Source organism: Lagenorhynchus albirostris, chromosome 16 (assembly GCF_949774975.1).
Source record: "Lagenorhynchus albirostris chromosome 16, mLagAlb1.1, whole genome shotgun sequence".
Lineage (NCBI taxonomy): Eukaryota > Metazoa > Chordata > Mammalia > Artiodactyla > Delphinidae > Lagenorhynchus > Lagenorhynchus albirostris.
The window spans coordinates 4750250-4774017 of record NC_083110.1 but is presented as its reverse complement, the minus strand read 5'-3'; the positions used below and the strand labels follow the sequence as shown (position 1 = coordinate 4774017).

Sequence of the window (23768 nt, the reverse complement as noted above, 5' to 3'; positions counted from 1 at the left end):
TGTTTCTGGAATGGATAAACTGAAATGCTATGGCAAACCCATATTTGTTATCGCTGTCTGCAGTAAATCCTTGTGCACTGCAGTGGGATCGTCTGCCTGCACTCCATCAGCGTTATCCCCACTTACTGGGAAGTATCATCTGCTGAAATTAAATGTGACAAGCATTTGAAAGTCTGGATTGCACTCCCCCACCCAGATGGCGCCCAGGTCATCCTTCGGTGATGAGCCACTGAAATGTTTCTTTTAATTCAGATGTTTTCCTAATAGTCCTGCAGGATGAGGTTAGCTTATATTTCTCTTAATTTACATATTTTTGCAGGAATCTAGCTAAGGTTGTCACGTTTCTCTGAATTGGTGACGAATGTTGATAGAACTCTATGAAAGTACTTTTTTTTTTTTTTTTTTTTTTTTTTTTGCGGTACGCGGGCCTCTCACTGTTGTGGCCTCTCCCGTTGCGGAGCACAGGCTCCGGACGCGCAGGCTCAGCAGCCATGGCTCACGGGCCCAGCCGCTCTGCGGCATGTGGGATCCTCCCAGACCGGGGCACGAACCCGCGTCCCTTGCATCGGCAGGCGGACCCTCAACCACTGCGCCACCAGGGAAGCCCATGAAAGTATTTTTATAAGCAGGCTGAATTGCATTTGATTTGATGGCCTCAGTCTGACACTGTTGATATCTTATAAATTGAGAAATCAGAAAAAATAATTTTGTATAGAAGGAAACCGAGCTCTGACTGACTGTACTTTATGAGAGATTAAAATAGGAAATGTTGTTTAATATGTTATAGTTAAAAAGCTTTTTGTTTTGTAATCAAAAAAGTAATTCCAAGAGGCTGCTTTTCTTAAAGTCCCTCTGTTTATTTTAATTATTCAGAGTTCCCCCCAACCACTAAAAATGATAAGATGATAAATGAACATTTATTGAACCCTAACTCTAAGCCAGGCATTCTGTTAGGTACTTGAAATACTAAACTGTTTAAGACACAGCACCTACTCTTGACAAACTCACAATCTAGCGGGAAGATTAGTACTTAAATGAATACTTGCTCTGGTGTGACAGGTATTATAATTGTAGAATTCACAGTGTACAGTAATGGCTCAAAGGAATAACACATTTTGCCTCAAATCTGAAGGTGATATATACAGAATGCAGGCAGAAAGTGGGGTGCATGGTTTATAAATAATTTAAAAACAATAATAAATCCAATTAAAAGTTGGACTCCTTTTTATTATCATCATATGCTGACAGTTCTAAACAGTGCCAGTGTTAAACCCTCCTCCCACTGAGATGGACTTCGAATGCCCTGCCCCTGGCAACCATTGGTGGTGATTGTGTTGGGAGCAGCGAGGGGGTGGGGAGGTGGCCAAGGAAAGCTCCAGATGGCAGGATGACAAATTCTGGAAAAAGATGAGGAGTTTCTCAAGTAGGAAATATGGAAGGGCATTCCAGGAAGGCCCCCAGCACATATATAAAGGCATATTGAACAGCATACTTGACTGCAGTGCAGGGGGAAATAGAAGTTATTTTCAATAGATGGTGATGATCCATTAGATATCCATATGGAAAAGCCATCAGTCTCAACTCCTATCTTGTAAGTGTATTCTACACCATAATCAATTCTAGGTAGCTTGCAGATCTAAATGTGAAACGTAAAACAATTAAAGTTTAGAGGAAAGTAGAAGGTGGTCATGATCTTTGTCTTTTAAACAGAACACAAAAGTCTCTAAAAGGAAAGATAAATGAGAACTTGGAGCATATTAAAATTATTTCTTTTTTACAAAAGATACTATTAGGAGAGTTAAAAAGCATCCCACAAAATGGGAAAAGATTTTCCCAATGCATATATGTGACTAAAGACTCATACCTAGCATGTATAAAGAACTCTTAAAATCAGGAAGGAAAGACATATAATTCAGTAGGAAAAAGAACCAGGCAATAGACATGAAGAACCACTTTACAAGAGTGTACATCCAAATGGCCAGTAAACACATGAAAAGGCACTCAGCTGCATTAGTCATTAGGAAAATGCAAAGTAAAACCATAACATGATACCACTGGACACCCACCAGCGCAGCCAAAAGGAAGGAGGGGGAAAATGTTTTGGCAAGGATGTGGAGCAAATGGGAGGAAAGTTTCGCGCTGTTTGTGGGCGTGTAAATTGGCACAAGAACGTTGGAAGGTTGTTTGGTGGCACCTCCTGGGCCTTCCTATATGCACAATTAATAACCTGGTGATTCCACACCTAGATATATACTCCACAGAAATGTCCCGTGTTTACCAAAGGACATATAAAGAATGTTCATAGCAGCACTCTTCACAATAGATACTGGAAACTAACCAAATGCCCATGAACAGTAGACTGGAAAAATTCTCTGTATATTCATGTAGTAGATGACTATATGGCAGTGAGAATGAACAAATGACAACTGCACACAAAAATGTGGAGGAATCTTACAAACAATGCTGAGCAAAAGACACACAAGAATAGTAGTCAAGACAAGCCTCTTAGATAGCCTCATCCACCAGAGGGCAGACAGCAGAAGCAAGAAGAACTACAATCCTGCAGACTGCGGAACAAAAACCACGTTCACAGAAAGACAACATGAAAGGCAGAGGGCTATGTACCAGATGAAGGCACAAGATAAAACGCCAGAAAAACAACTAAATGAAGTGGAGATAGGCAACCTTCCAGAAAAAGAATTCAGAATAATGATAGTGAAGATGATCCAGGACCTTGGAAAAACAATGGAGGCAAAGATAGAGAAGATGCAAGAAATGTTTAACAAAGACCTAGAAGAATTAAAGAACAAACAAACAGAGATGAACAATATAATAACTGAAATGAAAACTACACTAGAAGGAATCAATAGCAGAATAACTGAGGCAGAAGGACGGATAAGTGACCTGGAAGACAGAATGGTGGAAGTCACTGCTGTAGAACAGATTAAAGAAAAAAGAATGAAAAGAAATGAAGACAGCCTAAGAGACCTCTGGGACAACATTAAACGCAACAGCATTTGTATTATAAGGGTCCCAGAAGGAGAAGAGAGAGAGAAAGGATCCAAGAAAATATTTGAAGAGATTATAGTCAAAAACTTCCCTAACATGGGAAAGGAAATAGCCACCCAAGTCCAGAAAGTGCAGCAAGTCCCATACAGGATAAACCCAAGGAGAAACACTTCGAGACACATAGTAATCAAATTGGCAAAAATTAAAGACAAAGAAAAATTATTGAAAGCAGCAAGGGAAAAACGACAGATAACATACAAGGGAACTCCCATAAGGTTAACAGCAGATTTCTCAGCAGAAACTCTACAAGCCAGAAGGGAGTGGCATGATATACTTAAAGTGATGAAAGGGAAGAACCTACAACCAAGATTAATCTACTCCGCAAGGATCTCGTTCAGATTCGATGGAGAAATCAAAAGCTTTACAGACAAGCAAAAGAGAATTCAGCACCACCAATCCAACTCTACAACAAATGCTAACGGAACTTCTCTAAGTGGGAAACACAAGAGAAGAAAAGGACCTACAAAAACAAACCCAAAACAATTAAGAAAATGGTCATAGGAACACACATTTTGATAATCACCTTAAACGTGAATGGATTAAATGCTCCAACCAAAAGACACAGGCTTGCTGAATGGATATAGAAACAAGACCCATATATGTGCTGTCTACAAGAGACCCACTTCAGACCTAGGGACACATATGAACTGAAAGTGAGGGGATGGAAAAAGGTATTCCATGCAAATGGAAATCAAAAGACAGCTGGAGTAGCAATACTCATACCAGATAAAACAGACTTTAAAATAAAGAATGTTACAAGAGACAAGGAAGGCCACTACATAATCATCAAGGGATCAATCCAAGAAGAAGAAACAACAATTATAAATATATATGCACCCAACATAGGAGCACCTCAATATATAAGGCAACTGCTAACAGCTCTAAAAGAGGAAATCAACAGAAACACAATAATAGTGGGGGACTTGAACACCTCACTTACACCAATGGACAGATCATCCAAAATGAAAATAAATAAGGAAACAGAAGCTTTAAATGACACAATAGAGGAGATAGATTTAATTGATATTTATAGGACATTCCATCCAAAACCAGCAGATTACACTCTCTTCTCAAGTGCCCACGGAACACTCTCCAGGATAGATCACATCCTGGGTCACAAATCAAGCCTCAGTAAATTTAAGAAAATCGAAATCATATCAAGCATCTTTTCTGACCACAACACTATGAGATTAGAAATGAATTACAGGGGAAAAAACATAAAAAACACAAACACATGGAGGCTAAACATTACGTTACTAAATAACCAAGAGATCACTGAAGAAATCAAAGAGGAAATCAAAAAATACCTAGAGAAAAATGACAATGAAAACACAACAATCCAAAACGTATGGGGTGTAGCAAAAGCAGTTTTAAGAGGGAAGTTTATAGCTATACAAGCCTACCTCAAGAAACAAGAAAAATCTCAAATAAATAATCTAACCTTACACCTAAAGGAACTAGAGAAAGAAGAACAAACAAAACCCAAAGTTAGCAGAAGGAAAGAAGTCATAAAGATCCGAGCAGAAATAAATGAAATAGAAACAAAGAAAGCAATAGCAAAGATCAAAATAACTAAAAGCTGGTTCTTTGAGAAGGTAAACAGAATTGATAAACCATTAGGCAGACTCACCAAGAAAAAGAGGGAGAGGACTCAAATCAATAAAATTAGAAATGAAAAAGGAGAAGTTACAACAGACACTGCAGAAATACAAAGCATCCTAGGAGACTACTACAAGCAACTCTATGCCAATAAAATGGACAACCTGGAAGAAATGGACAAATTCTTAGAAAGGTATAACCTTCCAAGACTGGACCAGGAAGAAATAGACAATATGAAAAGACCAATCACAAGTAATGAAATAGAAACTGTGATTCAAAATCTTCCAACAAACAAAAGGCCAGGACTAGATGGCTTCACAGGTGAATTCTATCAAACATTTAGAGAAGAGCTAACACCCATCCTTCTCAAACTCTTCCAAAAAACTGCAGAGGAAGGAACACTCCCAAAGTCATTCTCTGAGGCCACCATCACCCTGATACCAAAACCAGACAAAGATACTACAAAAAAAGAAAATTACAGACCAATATCACTGATGAATACAGATGCAAAAATCCTCAACAAAATACTTGCAAGTGGAATCCAACAACACATTAAAAGGATCATACACCACGATCAAGTGGGATTTATCCCAGGGATGCGAGGATTCTTCAATATACACAAATCAATCAATGTGATACATCATATTAACAAACTGAAGGGGAAAAACCATATGATCATCTCAATAGATGCAGAAAAAGCTTTTTGACAAAATTCAACACCCATTTATGATAAAAACTCTCCAGAAAGTGTGCATGGAGGGAACCTACCTCAACATAATAAAGGCCATATACAACAAACTCACAGCAAACATCATTCTCAATGGTGAAAACCTGAAAGCATTTCCTCTAAGATCAGGAAGAAGACAAGGTTGTCCACTCTCACCACTATTATTCAACACAGTTTTGGAAGTCCTAGCCACGGCAATCAGAGAAGAAACAGAAATAAAAGGAATACCAATTGGAAAGAAGAAGTAAAACTGTCACTGTTTGCAGATGACATGATACTATACATGGAGAATCCTAAAGATGCCACCAAAAAACTACGAGAGCTAATCAATGAATTTGATAAAGTTGCAGGATACAAAATTAATGCACAGAAATCACTTGCATTCCTATACAGTAATGAAAAATCTGAAGGAGAAATTAAGGAAACACTCCCATTTACCATTGCAACAAAAAGTATAAAATACCTAGGAATAAACCTACCTAGGGAGACAAAAGACCTGCATGCAGAAAACTGTAAGACACTGATGAAAGAGATTAAAGATGATACCAACAGATGGAGAGATATACCATGTTCTTGGATTGGAAGAATCAATATTGTGAAAATGACTCTACTACCCAAAGCAATCTACAGATTCAATGCAATCCCTATCAAATTACCAATGGCATTTTTTACAGAACTAGAACAGAAAATCTTAAAATTTGTATGAAGACACAAAGACCTCGAATAGTCAAAGCAGTCTTGAGGGGAAAAAACGGAGCTGGAGGAATCAGGCTCCCTGACTTCAGACTATACCACAAAGCTACAGTAATCAAGACAGTATGGTACTGGCACAAAAACAGAAACATAGATCAATGGAACAAGATAGAAAGCCCAGTGGTAAACCCACGCACGTATGGTCAATTAATCTATGACAAAGGAGGCAAGGATATACAGTGGAGAAAAGACAGCCTCTTCAATAAGTGGTGCTGGGAAAACTGGACTGCTACATGTAAAAGAATGAAATTAGAACACTCCCTAATACCATACACAAAAATAAACTTAAAATGGATTTGATACCTAAATGTAAGACTGGACACTATAAAACTCTTAGAGGAAAAAATAGGAAGAACACTCTTTGACATAAATCACAGCAAGATCTTTTTTGTTCCACTCCTAGAGTAATGGAAATAAAAACAAAAATAAACAAATGGGACCTAATGAAACTTAAAAGCTTTTGCACAGCAAAGGGAACCATAAGCAAGATGAAAAGACAACCCTCAGAATGGTAGAAAATATTTGCAAATGAATCAACGGACAAAGGATTAATCTCCAAAATATATAAACAGCTCATACAGCTTGATATTAAAAAAACAAAGAACCCAATCCAAAAATGGGCAGAAGGCCTAAATAGACATTTCTCCAAAGAAGACATACAGATGGCCAAGAAGCACATGAAAAGTTCTTCAACATCACTAATTATTAGAGAAATGCAAATCAAAACTACAATGAGTGGCTTCCCTGGTGGCGCAGTGGTTGAGAGTCCACCTGCTGATGCAGGGGACATGGGTTTGTGCCCCGGTCCCGGAAGATCCCACATGCCGCGGAGCGGCTGGACCGTGAGCCATGGCCGCTGAGCCTGCGTGTCCAGAGCCTGTGCTCCGCAACGGGAGAGGCCACAGCAGTGAGAGGCCCACGTACCGCAAAAAAAAAAAGGAAATAAAAAAAAAGAAAAAGAAAACTACAATGAGGTATCACCTCACACCAGTTAGAATGGGCATCATCAGAAAATCTACAAACAACAAATGCTGGAGAGGGTGTGGAGAAAAGGGAATCCTCTTGCACTGTTGGTGGGAATGTAAACTGATACAGCCACCATGGAGAACAGTATGGAGGTTTCTTAAAAAACTAAAGGTAGAGCTACCATATGACCCAGCAATCCCACTACTGGGCATATACCCAGAGAAAACCACAATTCAAAAAGACCCATGCACCCCAATGTTCATTGAAGAACTGTTTACAATAGCCAGGTCATGGAACCAACCTAAATGCCCATCGACAGACGAATGGATAAAGAAGATGTGGCACATATATACAATGGAATATTACTCAGCCATAAAAAGGAACAAAATTGGGTCATTTGTTGAGACGTGGATGGATCTAGAGACTGTCATACAGAGTGAAGTAAGTCAGAAAGAGAAAAACATATTGTATATTAACTCATATATGTGGAACCTAGATAAATGGTAGAGATGAACCAGTTTGCAGGGCAGAAATTGAGACACAGATGTAGAGAACAAACGTATGGGCACCAAGCGGGTAAAGTGGTGGTGGGGGGGTGGTGGTGGGATCAATTGGGAGATTGGGATTGACATGTATATACTGATGTGTATAAAATTAATGACTAATAAGAACCTGCTGTATAAAAAAATGAAAAAAAAATAAGATACAAGAATATAGGGAATACAGCCAATGTTTTATGTTATAAAAAAAGAAGAATAGTAGGCAAAAGTAAGTAATGGTGTTCAGGGAATACAGCCAATGTTTTATGTTATAACGCAGGGAATACAGCCAATGTTTTATGTTATAAAAAAAGAAGAATAGTAGGCAAAAGTAAGTAATGGTGTTCAGGGATTTGACAGTGGTTACCTTGTGGGGCAGTGACTGTAAGCAGGCATGGGGGTGCTTTGAGGCTGTTTCTTAAGCCAAGTGCTAGGGACACAGCTCTATGTGTGTGTATTTTATGCATGTGTCTTTGTATAGTAGAGTTAAACGAAAAGGTTTTTAAAAATCCAGCATCGATAATTTAGGTAACCAGTTCAGTAAAGAATGTAGGTGGAAAACTGATAGAAGATGATTACGTAGAGTTACAAAGCAGCAGAATATGGAAAGCCTATATGCCGTATTAAGGCATTGTACTTGGTGTATGGACAGACACAGTGGAGAACAGTGAAGGCTATGAGCTATACCATGGCTAGATGTGCATTTGAAACAGATCTTTGGTGGCAACAGGACAGAAAAACAGATGGTCTATAAAGAAACTGGAGCCAAGGAGATCATTCATTTACTCAACCGATATTTATTGAAGGATTACTGTGTCAACATGGGGGATATGGCAGTGAACAAGACAAAGTCCTTGCCCTCATGGAGCTTACCTGGTAATTGGGAAAGCAGATGATAAATAACACACAAATAAAGACACAAATAAGATATCAAGTTGAGATGTTTTATAAAGAAAAATTTATTACAGTAAAGAAATCGTGAAAGGAGCAGGCTGTTTTAGATATGGTGGTCAGGAGAGGACCCATTAAGGATGTGGCACTTGAGCAGAGACCTAAACAGGATGAGGGAGTGAGTCATAAAAATGTCCAGAGAGGAGAGTCCCAGGCAGAAGGGACAGCAAACACAAAGCTTCTGAAAGGGAAAAAACTTGGTGTATTTAATATTCAAGGAACATCACTGAGGAGGAGAGTGCATAATGGAGAAAGCGGTTGGAAATAAGATCAAAAAGGTAACAAGGTGCCAAATCATAAGGGTCTTCTAAAACATGGTAAGGACATTAGATTTTCTATTACTTAAGAGATAGGAGGAGGCTAAGTATCATAGCAAATACCCCCAAATCGTGGTGGCTTATTAGCAAAGCAAAAGTTTATTTTTTGTTCATGCAAAGTCCAGTGGGATGTGGTCAAAAGATTTTTCCTAGTCACTGTCCTTTGCATAGTGGAGGGTCATGGTCACTTGGGGACCAGGCTTCTTCAATATTAGGAATCCATCACCTTATGCTCTCAAGGTCACTATGGAATCCTAACATTTTTGAGCCAGCAGGTAGAAGGGAGAAGAAGCATGGAGTACCATGCACCCAGTACTTAACCAGTTGACCTGGAAGTGACACAATTCTGCTCGCATTCTTTTGGCAAGAACAAGTCACGTGGTCCTCCTGTATGCAAGGAATAACCAGGAAATGGAATCCCCAGCTGGGCAGCCACTTCCCAATATCAGCTCCATAAAAAAAGGGGAGTGTGACTCTTTGGAGATCAGCTAAATGAAATTTCTTTGTTGCAGGTTCTATCATAATTAGGATGAAAAGCCATTGGAGACGCACTAATAGGGTAGTAACGAAGTCTTAAAAATCCCCCTGGCTGCCGGCTGGATTATAATCTGTGGCTGTGGGGACATTAAAGAAGCAAGGAGACCAGTTTTAAGGAAGTTTCTTTAGGTTAGACATGATGGTGACTTGGACCAGGGTGATAGCAGCACAGGAGGGAAAATGTGGTTGAGTTTGGGATAGATTTTGAAGGTGGAGCCAGTAAGATTTGCCTATAGGTTGGATATGTAAGATATGAAAGAGACTAAGGAAAGGATTTTGGCCTGGAAAAGTAGGTGACTGGGAGGTGCCCTTTAATGAGATGATGCCCAAATGGCATCTTGCTTCTCAAATGTCATCTTCTTAGTTATGCCTCCCAGGCCACCCTGTTTTACACTGTAGCCCACGTGAACACCAGGAGCTCTTCTCTCTACTCTGTTCTTTCACTCATCACCCATCCTTCATAATATACTGTGTAATTTACATATTTATCACTGTTGATTGTTTATTGTTCGTACTGGAGTGTAAGTTCCATCAGGGCAGAGTTTTATAATGTTTTGGGCGCTCATTTTCCCACGTGCCTAAAAAAAGTGTCTGGCAGAGTCGTCTGGCTCATGTGTGGAATGAATGAATGGTGGACACGGGAGGAGTAGGTTTAGGTGAGAGCATGGAATGAAGGCCTTTGCTCGAGATGCTTATTAGACATTCAAAATATGTTGGATAGTTGGATATACTGGTTTGGAGTCCAGAAAAAAGGTCGTGCATGGAGATGTATTTTTGTGTGTGTGTGGGGTACGCGGGCCTCTCACAGTTGTGGCCTCTCCCGTTGCGGAGCACAGGCTCCGGACGCTCAGGCTCAGTGGCCGTGGCTCACGGGCCCAGTTGCTCTGCAGCATGTGGGATCCTCCCGGACCAGGGCACGAACCCGTGTCCCCTGCATCGGCAGGCGGACTCTCAACCACTGCGCCACCAGGGAAGCCCTGGAGATGTATTTTTAGTAGTCAAAAGCATATTGACAATAGATTCTTAAGGCCATGGAACTGGATAAGATCATGTAGGGAATTATGAGAAGTCTGGAATAATTAACTGGGTCAGACACTGCTGGGAGGTTAAGTTGAGGACTGAGACTGACCATTGGATAGCAACGTGAGGTTCTTAGCAAAACAGTTTCATGGAGCGGTTGGGATGAGACTCTGATTGGAGTGAACTCAGAAGACAAAGGGAGTTTAAGTTGTGGAGAAAGCGAGTGTAGCCAAAATTCTTTTGAGAAATTATTACCAAGGGGTGCAAAGAAATAGGGTGATATCTGGAAAATATCCAGCATCTGGAAGGAAAAGGGTCAAGGGGGGTATGTCTTTTTTTAGGACAAAAGATATTACAGTGTGTTTACATTGTGATGAGGATGATCTAATAAAGAGAGAAAAAAACAGGTTATTCAGGAGAATGGGGGAGAACCACAAAAGGCCCTTAAGGAGTAAGAAGTAATGTTATACAGTGCACACGAATGATGGGATTAGGAAAGAGTGAGTTTATTTGGATAAAAGACAATTACAATTTTTTTAAGATTGAGGATCTGAACAGTGAAACTAGAAAGGAGGAGATAGATATGTAAGAAGTAAGCTCATTGAATCAACATATTCTAGTCCTGTATGGAGGAAGAACTTCTAGAACAGCAGTTCTCAAACGTGAGCACGTATCAGAATCACTTGTAGGATTTATGAAACACGGATTACTGGGCCCAGCCCACAGAGTTCTGATACAGCAGGTCCAGGATTGTATCTGAGAATTCGCATTTTTAACGAGTTGCTGGTGCCTCTCTCTCAAAGTACCATGTGGAGTCCAGCAACATCAGTATCCCCCAGGAGCTTATTAGAAATGCAGAATGTCCAGCTCCACTCCAGACCCATCAGATCAGATTCTGTCTTTTAACAAGTGATTTATTTGCATGATGAAGTTCGAGAATCACCGTTCTAGGATAGTGTTTTTCAGCCTTGTCCCCAGGTGATTCCAACATGCAGTTATGATTGAGAACAGCTGACTCAGAGTGACCCCAAGGTATATTGCCTGCATGACTAGGTGAATGTGAAGGGTCATCAAATAAGATAAAAAAATTCATAAGGAGGAGCAGGTGTGTGGAGGTTGACAGAGTGCAGCTTTTGACACGCTGTATTTGAAGATTCCTGTGGGACATCAGCTGAAGCTCTTCAGTTGAGTATTTAGATCTTGAAGCTGGGAGAGGGATGGAAGATCAATCTCACTCAATGACAGATCTGAACGTCATCAGCATGGAAGTAATAATTCACATTAGGGGTGTTGAGGACCTCAGCTCAAGAAAATGAGAAAACTGGCAAAGAGGTCCAAGGAAGGCACATGAGCCAGGGTAGAAGAGAACCCTGCAGAGGCAGTGGGAAGAGCAGTGTGAAAGGTGTGAGCACAGGCAGGAGCTGGCAGGACGCAGAAGCTGAAGTGAGGGTTGTAGACAGAAGGAAGAATCAGTGATGTTTTCTGTCTCAGAAAGTTCCACTAAGGCTTCCCTGGTGGCACAGTGGTTGAGAATCCTCCTGCCAGTGCAGGGAACACAGGTTCTAGCCCTGGTCTGAGAAGATCCCATGTGCCACGGAGCAACTAAGCCCATGTGCCACAGCTACTGAGCTTGTGCTCTAGAACCCGCGTGCCACAACTACTAAAGCCCGCACGCCACAACTACTGAGCCCTGTGCCACAACTACTGAGCCCGTGTGCCACAACTACTGAGCCTGTGAGCCACAACTACTGAGCCTGCATGCTGCAGCTACTGAAGCCCACACACCTAGAGCCCGTGCTCTGCAACAAGAGAAGCCACTGCAATGAGAAGCCTGTGCACCACAACAAAGAGTAGACCCCGCTCGCTGCAACTAGAGAAAGCCCACGCACAGCAACGAAGACCCAACACAGCCAAACATAAATAAACAAACAAACAAACAAACAAATAGATTTATTTAAAAAATAAGAAAGTTCCAGTAATGTAGACTGAAAAATATCAGTTATCTGTCATTTGGGAAATCACAAGTGGCCTTGCCATGCACAGTTCTGGGCAGGGGTAGCTGCAAAGCCGTGGGGCAGAAGTTTTAGCAGGAAACAGGAGACAAGGAAGTGGGATTGTCAGACCTGGACGACCGTTCCAAGAAGCTTGGCTGTGCTGAAAAGGACAGAGTGAGTGCTAGAAGATGTCAGTGGAAAGCAAGTTTTCAACTTGGCCAAGACCGGAATCTTGCCACTGGCCTTTAGGAAAGAGCCATTGGTTAGTCAAGGGGGAAACTACTGAATCAAGATGTCGGGAAGAATGGAAGCCAGGGCATCCGTGGGGTCAGCCTCAGTAGGAGCAAGGAGATGGGTATGAATATAGATAAATTTGTAGTTGAGGGGTTGGGAAGTGGGAAAATTTCCGTTTAATAGCTTCAATTTTCTCTAGGAAGTAGGGGTCAAAGTCATTTGCTTGGAAAGAGTTGGGGGGGGATCTTGGAGATTTATTTTTTAAATTTTCATGTACTTTCACAAAAGATAAAAACTCCTATCTATATGTAAAATATATCATATACCTAGATTTTAAAAATTATGTATCATAAACTTCGTTCCTTATGAAATAACCCATTTCCAAACACTGACCAGGAAAGATTACTATTAAGAACACCCAAAGATGAATTCCTACCCGATATCCTTATTTTCAACCTTAATTTTCCTCCAGCGCTTCCTCCCTGTTCCACTTATAACTAAAATTAGTTGTTTTTTTCCTGATAATTTCTCGTTGTATCTCTCTTCTGCTTGTTAAGTTAATCATTGGGGTGTTTGTTCTTGCTGTTTCCCACGTGATGAAGTGTTTCTACTCTCTGTTCTCACCATTCCCATCTCATTCAAATTAATTCTTTTCAAGCAAGATTTCTGAATGCCAGACCTCTCCTTGTAATCTCAGTGACATGAAGATAGCCTTTATGCTTTTGAGTTATAAATATAATACATTCCTATATAGAAGTGTAAACCATATAAAGGAGGAAGTAAAACGTCAGCTCCCAATTGTGTGTGTGTGGGTGTGTATGTTTGTGTTGCTTTCTGTGACCCTTTACATAAAGTCCCGGTCAAAGTAGGTTGGAAAGCGGTAATTTGTCTCCTAATCCTGGATAGGAAACCTGGAGGGGATGGCCTATTTTACGTCACTGCCATGTCTCTCTGCACGGTGTGTGTCAACAGTTTCTCTTTCATGAGTTGGTCCTTGTGTCATCCAAACAGCATAAAACCTACCTGGCTCTCTTGGTTTTTCACTATAGATTATTGGGGGTGGAAGTTTTTAAAATTATAAATTGTTGAAGAATATGATTCCAGAAGTTTGATGGAGTCCCGTTCCCTCCTGGCAGATTTAGGCTTTGAGTCCTGCCATGTCTGGTCCATTTGCCCAGGTCTCTGATGGTGAGTTGGGGTCCACCGCAGCCTCTCAGTTACTAGCAGACAGAGATCTGGTGGGGAGTGAGATGGACCCACCTGAGGACCTGAACCTGGTGTGTTCTCCCCACGGAGTTGGGAAGCACAGGAGAGCAGGGATGCAGTGTTTCCCATCCCCTGATACGATGGCCTAGGAAGTCTGTGCTCTGACCGATAGGACCAGCCTCTCCTCCCCAGAGAGAGAAGTGGTAAGAGATGGGTGAGAGGCACAGTGTTACCCCATCATGGGGAGGAGAGCTGGCTTCTCCGCCATAAGTAGTAGGAAGGATGGGCGGGACACACAAAGCTGAGGACCAGAAAGATGAAAGCAGTCATTCGTGACCGCACACTCGTGGATGGTAGAGTCTGAATACAAACCCAGATTGGTGTGACTTAAAACCTTAGCCTTTGTGGGACTGGACCTCACTTCCACGACGCCTCCTTCCTTGTGAAGACTCACTGGAATGTAATACATTTCTAGTGATAGGGGGGTGTGGGTCAGCTTCCTCTTATGTATGTAGATGGCCAGGAATTGGATTGTGGATTCATAGACTAAAAACAGGCAGAGGAGAGCCTGGAAAGTAGCCCCAGACTCAGAAGCAACCCCAAGCTTAAGAGGGGATGGGCCCGTGAGATTGTTTCCCAGTTCTCCATCCTTCGCTTTCTAGCCTCACTCACTCTGAGATGCCTTGATGTGATGTGACAGCTCATTTCATGGGTCCCAGTAATAATTAACATGGAAAAAAGCAATTGACTTGAAAAATTGGGAAACTGGGTCTATACCGTATACTATTATTTAGGAACGATGTAGAAACAAAGCTAAAAGTGCCTGCCTGGGAAGAAAATTGGCCCCTCTCGTCTGGTATCTGGAGTTCTGCAGCTCTTGAATGAAGGGGAGGGGGTGGGTCTTACTTATTACCACATATACTTAAAGAAAAATAATTTGATCAGTGGCCGTTCTAAGTGGTTTTTGTGTATCTTTCAGATGTCGCCCATTTAATGTGGTTTGAAAGACTCTATGTTTGGCTTCAGTGTTTTGAAAAATACATCTTGTACCCAGCAATCATTTTGAATGCCCTTACTACGGATGCATTTTCAATAAGCAATTACCGGAGACTTGGTACCCAGTAAGTGGATAACCGTTTATTCTCATCATGATTTGGATCACCACGTTTTCAAAAGCGAGTGGGTTTCCTCTGAACAGGCTGCAGCAGAAGCCAACTTCTGTCTACCAGTGATGGGCCACGTAACAGTAAGCCGTGGTGGTCTCAAACTCGCTGGAGCTAGGTGGTTATTGTAGAGGGACTGGGGGACAAACGAAGTTAGATCTGCTTGGAGTGATCTTGTGAATAGACATCAGTAGATTTGAAAATCACCCTGCAAACGCTTAGTCAGGAGCGTTAAGAAGATGACCGAAGTGCAGTGTGATGCCAGGGTTCCTGGCATTCCAACTGTCGTGCTTAGAGCTTTATTATGAAGTACCTCTAGCACTTCACGCAGCAAAGACTCGTGCATTTTGTGTTTGAGGGAGGGGGAACTTAATCACTGTTACTGCTCTCTTTGCATTTCTCAGGAAAAGCCTCATAATTTAAAAAAATGGACCACAGAGAGACTTCATATCCTCAAGATGCCCGTTTTTGCAAAGCATTAACAGCGTATAGCTGAGTTAGTGGTTTCATGTTTTAAAAGGAACTCTGAAATTACAAACGGAAACCTACTTGATAATTTGTGGATGTGTTGTTCTGACAAAAGGTTGACATTTCTGTTCAAATAAGTTCATAAAGGAGGATGATGTGAAAGAGATTCCTTCCCAGATTTGCATATGAGTCACTTTGCTTAAACGTTACGTGCCCAAGTCAACCCTGATTCATAATCCCAAACATGCCTCCTCTTCCTTTTGGGCTGTGATGAGGACAAATTAATTAATATTTGCCCAAGATGGAGCAAACTCAGGTAGAAGGCACGCGAATTCTCGGCTGGACCTTGAGTGGATTCCTAGCCGCACGAAGCAGACACTAAATGAAACGACCCTACGACCTTCCTGTCTTTATCAGACTCTGCCTTCCTTCCAGTCTAGAACTGTGTCAGTCAGACCAGGGCAGGAAGTCCATGCCCTTTGGTATTTAAAATCCTAGACTTCGGATCCAGGGATGAAAATTAGTCTCACTGGATGAAGAAGGCAGGTGATGAGGTTACAGACCTCTTGTATAGTTTGAGTAGGGCCCCATCCATGAGCTAACCCTACCTCTAGAACACTGAGTGCTTTTCTAGTAAGCAGGTGTTGCCAGTGTGGTACCATCTTGGCTGACCCCGTGACGACATTCTGAAACAAGGCAGATCCCCAGTTTTCAGAACAAGGACTCACAGTCAGAACCACAGCAGTCACACATGTACCGGTGCTGCCCAGGGATAGCGAGCTAAAGGATTGAAAGTCCTCGCTTCCTAACATTAGGACTAGGGCTTCAAGCTAAGACTGCCAGTTGAGGCCAGGCAGCTCTGGCTGTTGGCAGAGGATGGATGCATGGGTTGGGAATTATGCAGAGTCAGATAAACAGTTCAGAGAGAGTCTACTTTGAAGTAAAATTAATCTCTATCCCCTGTCATTTTTTTCCAGCCACTAAAGTCAGAAAGTAGCACCTCACCCGTGTACCTCCAAATAATCTTGATTTGATGATACGAACAGAATTCTTTTGCTTGGAGCCCTAAGTTGATAACTCCTTTATATTCTTGAGGCATCCATCTGACGACTTAAAAAAACAATCTCTCAGGATTTCAAGCACCCCACTAGACCAGCTGTTTTCAGACAGGATGGCAGGAGGCCATATGTCAGCATCACCTAGAGACCTGTTTCAAACTGTGTAAGCCCAGCCCACACCCTGCCCTCATTGAGAACCATGGGACCAGATAGTGAACTCTTCAATGACAGGCACTGTTTCTTTTTCAGCTTTCAGTACCATCGGTCCAGTAAGTGGTAGAAGGATGGATGGATGGATGGATGGATGGATGGATGGATGGATGGATGACTGAGTGGGGGGCTGGTAAATGGTGAGTGGGTGCATCATGATAACTGGTTAGGTATTTATGTTTCCCAGCCTGATCTAAAAGGATGCTTTGCACCTGTCCCAGGCCATTGTTCCCGGATTGCTACCTAATCCTTTATAAGACCTTTAGCTAAACCTACAACAGTCTATGAATCGTTGAATGTAACCATTACAGTTGCAGTGTTACAAGAACCATAAACGTCACTCCTTAAGAGCTCTCTTAATCTTCACCAGTCATCATTAATAAACATAAAATGAATGCTGTCCATTTTAGTCATAGTCACAGAAAACAAACTTTAGAGTTGAGCCTCATCTAGCTTTGGCCTGAATAACCCGGAAAGTCACTGATCTCCTTTGAAAACCAGAATATCCCTGGTCTTGGGACACCTTATCCTTGGGATCCCCCCAAGGGCTTTGGCTATGCCACAGAGATTCTTGTACCCGGGGCTGTTGTCAGAGGTGAGTGGACCTGCAGTCATGTTTTCATACTGAGTTTTCATCACAGGCGTTAGTTGTCCACTGGAGAAGGAAAGGGTCATGGAGCGGTGCTCAGCCTTGCTGCAGGAACAGAGTTTACTGAAGGTCTTACCACTCTCCCCAGACCCGCATGTAATCAAGGGCTACTTTTTCTCAGAAGCCAAATCTAAGCCCATCACACAAGGGTTTTGACCAGACCTCCTCAGATGCATCCTGGGACAGGGTGGAATCAATTGCTACACTAGGTCTGAAGGCATATAAAATATCAAATTGAGGCCAATGGAAGTGCTAACATTAGATCTTCCTGATGACAAAAATGACAGTTTTGTATTCGATAGATGCCAAGACTTGGGAAACACGTTTTGAATGCCCCAGTCCTGAGACAGGATATTATTAATGCTGATAAGGGTCTAGAGCTCAGGATCCCGCTAGGATTAGGGAAATTCAGGCCTGCCCCCTCACCCCCATTTTCTGTACTTAGAAAAAGAAAACCTCTCTTTGTGATAAACAACAGGGTCCTACTGTACAGCACAGGGAACTGTATTCACTATCCTGTGATAAACCATAAAGGAAAAGAATGTGAAAAAGAATACATATATGTATCGCTGAATCACTTTGCTGTACAGCAGAAACTAACACAACATTGTAAATCAACTGTACTTCAGTAAAATTAAAAAGGAAAAAGGAAACCTCTCTTTCAAGTGCAACTGCTCCCTGGAAAGTATTGCCACTTTTGTCTTTCTTTTGAGTTCCCAAATAGGATGTTCTAATTGAGGGGACTCTGGCTAAAATGTGCAAGGCCTTCTTTCAGGAAGACCCCTCAGGGTGGTAGTGGCTTGCTGTGTCCAGCTCTTCTGAGCACTAATCAGTTGCCTTCCCATCTCAAGGTGGGAAGATCATTGGCCTCACTGTCTGCTGGAACTGCACATGCTTCTGACACGTGTTAGTAACCCGACTCCCTAGACAGGAGCATTCAGGAGTTCAGTCCTCACAGCAAAGTCCTGCTGTTTCTCTGCCGGGCTGCCTCTGTCGTGCTCCTTAACTCAAAAGGCCTATGTCATGGGGGCCTGTGTCATGTTGATGATGGAATTTTCAGTGGAAAAAAAAGGGAGATCGGAAAGCTTATGTTTACAAAAACAGCAAATATGGTGGAAAACATTAGAAGTGAATATGTAAAGTAAAAATGGCATTATTGAGATAGTGGGATCTTTTTCCTCTTTTCAGAATTTAATATTAGCTATTGCTACGTCATTGATTCGGTGAGATTCTCTTGTAATAGAAAGGCTTACACTGAGCAGATGCTAACAGGGACAGCCTGCTCTGTTTTCTCACTTGCCACCAAGCTCCCCGTGGAACCTGGCAGTGCAGTAGTCCTTCAGATAAGCTCCAAGGGAGCTCTGTGTCCTGCATTGCAAAGTCCTGGGGACGATGGAGCTCTGTGTCCTGCATTGCAAAGTCCTGGGGACGACGCTGACTCTAGTGGCAGAGTCTGTGCTGGCGAGTCCCTCGGGATGGAGTTTCACTCCTAGCTCCACTCTGTGTGAACGTACACTCAAACTCTGAGACGCAGTTTACTCCTCTGTACAGCGAGGATAATAAAGGGCCCAGCATCTTGGCTTTTTGTAAAGGGCATAACGCACAGTAAACGCTCAAGAAACGTGAGCCATTGTCACTCACCTAGTAAGGTACGGGCTGTGAAGTGATCACTTCCTTTCTTTCCTTTTCAACAGCTGGGACATTTTCCTGATGGTCATAGCGGGCATGAAGCTGCTGCGGACCTCCTTCTGTAACCCAGTCCACCAGTTTACTCACTTGGGCTTCACCGTCATCTTCTTCCATTTCGACTACAAAGACATTTCAGAGAGTTTCTTACTGGATTTCTTCATGGTGTCCATTTTATTCAGCAAGGCAAGTAGATTAGCTCTTTTCTTCATTTCAGTATGTAAAAGGTGCATTTCTCATCAAATGCTTTAAGAGTTTGAAACATTTTCTTTTAAAAACAATTAAGGCGTGAATTTACATTGAATTGCGTATGCGTGTCACACTCCTGCTGCCATTTGAGGAACATTCCCCATGGAATAAAAATATGCCATGTAATTTGCCAAAAATCACTAATTAAGATGAATTAGCCATTTGTGTTGCTTGAAATTTTATGACCTTTGTCTCTGTTAACAATCTCATTACGGAACTTCCTCGATCTCCAAATGCTCTAAATTAAAGATTAGTCACCAGACTAATTTTTTTTTTTAATTTAGCATTTTGCCTCTTGAGGTAAAGTTTGAGATGTGGGACCCGAGGGCCAGGTCCCTTGGAGTATTTTCTTTCCCTTGGCTTGTCTCAGGTCAAGATTTCATCAGCTGTAAATCCATCCATGGGCAGTGAGAAACCCTAATCACAGTTCAGGCAAATATATGGGAATGGCATCTAACGTTTAACATGAGGGAGATAAGGTCCTTGGGATACTGGTCTGAGTGTACGTGTTCTGAGCACCGTGACAAAGCTGGGGTGTGTAAACAGAAATTGGAAAAAGAATTTGGGAAACTCCTTCCTCATGCACTCCGTTGAATACAGCAGCCATGGGTTTTCTGCCCTCGGATTGACTTAACTGTTCCCCCTTTTGGTTAATAATTTTTAAATTCTAAGGTTTTTTTTTTTTTTTTTCTGAACTTCATTTTTTCACCCCTATCGATCATTTCTGTGAATTCCTTTCTTTATTACCTGTCCTTCACCTGGCTTCCTCTTTACTTGTTTTAAGTGACAAAAATTCAAATATTATAATTGTCATATTACTTCAGCAGCCCTCCCCTGTTTTCCCATCTTATGACCAAGCTCTGGCTTTGGTCTTTTACCCACAAAGATTTGTTTTCTGTTTGCCTGAGTTCTGTTTGGTCTTGATAAGTTTATCCCATTTTTCTGGTGATTCAGATCACAGGCTTCCATAATCTGTTTTCCTTCATTATGTCTGAATGTCCGTGATCTCACATAATAAATGTAAAATTGTCTCCTATGATCTTGAAAGCATTGATGAAGTTATAAATTATTTTACTACTCACAGTGGTAAAAACTCATTCTCAGATGCAAAATGTACTGGAACAGGTTGAATTCCTAACTCTGGCATTATTTACATGTTGACCTGGTAATATTGATATTCCTTTCTGAAACGTTGTCTCCTGTAAAGTTGAAAATAATGATGCCCGTCTCACTTAGGCGTCAGGAGGATTGATTAACGTAAGTAGGAAAGAAGTTTTTAAGTAGCGTGTGCTTTCCAAATATGAGGCAGGACTTTTAAAGCCATGTTAAGTAGAAAAAGAGAAGTTACACCCCGTTTAGGACGTGACGGAGTGCGGCTGCTTCTCTGCAGTGAACTGTCTGTTTTCAGTAGCTTCCTGTGTAAGTGAAAAGTGCCAGGTAAACAAAAGCAGAGCAGAGAGGGGTGACTGAAATGAGTCTTCTAAGTGATTCCACATTGCAATCGAACAGGGATTTTCACTTGCTGGAGGGCAGGCAGCCTCCCCGCTGAGCTGCCTGCTGGTCAGCTGGGAGCCAGCTACTGCCGAGACGTCTGGTAGGTGCAGGTGTCCAGATCAAGAGGCTTGCTGGACGCAGAGGAAGGATTTATGCAGAGCTATTGTTCATTCTTCCTGTCCACGAGGGCACCTTGTACCGTCCTGAGCCTAATGAGTAGGGTGGGACCCGATGGGACATAGTCTGAGACTAAATCCGTAAAAACTCAGTGCTACAGACATTTGAGTTTCAGTTGCCATCATCTTTTTAAAGCACCAGTGAAAACACTAAAAATTTCAGGCAGAACCAGTGTGACAGTGTTCCTGTTTCCCCTAATTGAGAGAGCATTAGCACGTGTCATTTGAATAGTCGGCTTTTAGGCTGGGAAAAATAGCTGAGTCTAAAAGAAAAAAAAACAAGTGAGACAAAAACTAAAAAAAATCAGCCTATAGCAAGTCAGTCCTGACACACCCCTGACTCTGTCTATGGCTACTCACGCTTTATCTTGACAGAGCTGGTAGCAGGGCATTTTCTGGAATGAGAAACCGGATCTGATTCCGACAAAAAATACAGTTAAAGAAAGAGACAGCATTTGAGGTCTTCCGGGAAAGAAAAGCCAGTAGAAATTAGTGACAGAAAATGGTGGCAATGAGGGAGGTGACAGTTAACGTTCCTTGTAAAGATCCTGCCTGCTTACCCCAACTGCTGCTTCCTGTTCATTCTCCTCATTTTAAGACATCTTTTAAAAAATTGTCTCTATTAACATATTTCCTAGAGGCTTTCTAGACCTCCAGTATTTTTAACATCTTTATTGGAGTATAATTGCTTTACAGTGGTGTGTTAGTTTCTGCTGTATAACAAAGTGAATCAGCTATATGTATACATATATCCCCATATCTCCTCCCTCTTGCATCTCCCTCCCTCCCACCCTCCCATCCCACCCCTCTAGGTGGTCACAAAGCACGGAGCTGATCTCCCTGTGCTATGCAGCTGCTTCCCACTAGCTATTTTACATTTGGTAGTGTATATATGTCCATGCCACTCTCTCACTTCGTCCCAGCTTACCCTTCTCCCTCCCAGTGTTCTCAAGTCCACTCTCTATGTCTGCATCTTTATTCCTGTTCTGCCCCTAGGTTCTTCAGAACCCCTTTTTTATTAGATTCCATATATATGTGTTAGCATACGGTATTTGTTTTTCCCTTTCTGACTTACTTTTCACTCTGTATGACAGACTCTAGGTGCATCCACCTCACTACAAATAGCTCAATTTCGTTTCGTTTTATGGCTGAGTAATACTCCATTGTATATATGTGCCACATCTTCTTTGTCCATTCATCTGTCGATGGACACTTAGGTTGCTTCCATGTCCTGGCTATTGTAAATAGAGCTGCAGTGAACATTGTGGTACATGACTCTTTTTGAATTATGGTTTTCTCAGGGTATATGCCCAGTAGTGGGATTGCTGGGTCATATGGTAGTTCTATATTTAGTTTTTAAAGGAATCTCCATACTGTTCTCCATAGTGACTGTATCAATTTACATTCCCACCAACAGTGCAAGAGGGTTCCCTTTTCTCCACACCCTCTCCAGCATTTATTGTTTGTAGATTTTTTGATGATGGCCATTCTGACCGGTGTGAGGTGATACCTCATTGTAGTTTTGATTTGCATTTCTCTAATGATCAGTGATGTTGAGCATCCTCTCATGTGTTTGTTGGCAAAGTATATCTTTTTTGGAGAAATGTCTATTTAGATCTTCTTCCCATTTTTGGATTGGGTTCTTTGTTTTTTTGATATTGAGCTGCATGTGTATTTTGGGGATTAATTCTTTGTCAGTTGCTTCATTTTCAAATATTTTCTCCCATTCTAAGGGTTGTCTTTTCGTCTTGTTTATGCTTTCCTTTGCTGTGCAAAAGCTTTTAAATTTCATTAGGTCCCATTTGTTTATTTTTGTTTTTATTTCCATTTCTCTAGGAGGTGGGTCAAAAAGGATCTTGCTGTGATTGATGTCACAGAGTGTTCTGCCTATGTTTTCCTCTAAGAGTTTTATAGTGTCTGGCCATACATTTAGGTCTTTAATCCATTTTGAGTTTACTTTTGTGTATGGTATTAGGGAGTGTTCTAATTTCATTCTTTTACATGTAGCTGTCCAGTTTTCCCAGCACCACTTATTGAAGAGGCTGTCTTTTCTCCATTGTATATTCTTGCCTCCTTTATCAAAAATAAGGTGACCATATGTGCATGGGTTTACCTCTGGGCTTCTATCCTGTTCCACTGATCTATATTTCTGTTTTTGTGGCAGTACCATACTGTCTTGACTGTAGCTTTGTAGTATAGTCTGAAGTCCGGGAGCCTGATTCCTCCAGCTCCGTTTTTTTTTCTCAAGATTGCTTTGGTTACTGGAGTCTTTTGTGTTTCCATACAAATTGTGAAATTTTTTCTTCTAGTTCTGTGAAAAATGCCATTGGTAGTTTGACAGGGATTGCATTGAATCTGTAGATTGCTTTGGGTAGTATAGTCATTTTCACAATGTTGATTCTTCCAGTCCAAGAATATGGTATATCTCTCCACCTGTTTGTATCATCTTTAATTTCTTTCATCAGTGTCTTATAGTTTTCTGCATACAGGTCTTTTGTCTCCTTAGGTAGGTTTATTCCTAGGTGTTTTATTCTTTTTGTTGCAATGGTAAATGGGAGTGTTTCCTTAATTTCTCTTTCAGATTTTTCATCATTAGTGTATAGGAATGCAAGAGATTTCTGTGCATTAATTTTGTATCCTGCTACTTTACCAAATTCATTGATTAGCTCTAGTAGTTTTCTGGTAGCATCTTTAGGATTCTGT

At 41.5% G+C, this 23768-nt stretch overlaps 1 protein-coding gene across 1 annotated transcript in view; it reads left to right on the top strand.

Annotated features, from left to right (window-relative positions):
* The window catches only part of PCNX2 (pecanex 2), a 275141-nt gene that overhangs the window by 138154 nt on the left and 113219 nt on the right, over window positions 1-23768 (top strand). Inside the window, exons 20-21 of the mRNA XM_060125912.1 lie at window positions 14892-15033; window positions 19155-19332. Of these exons, the coding sequence (XP_059981895.1) occupies window positions 14892-15033; window positions 19155-19332 (320 nt within the window). The remainder of the gene's footprint in view (window positions 1-14891; window positions 15034-19154; window positions 19333-23768) is intronic.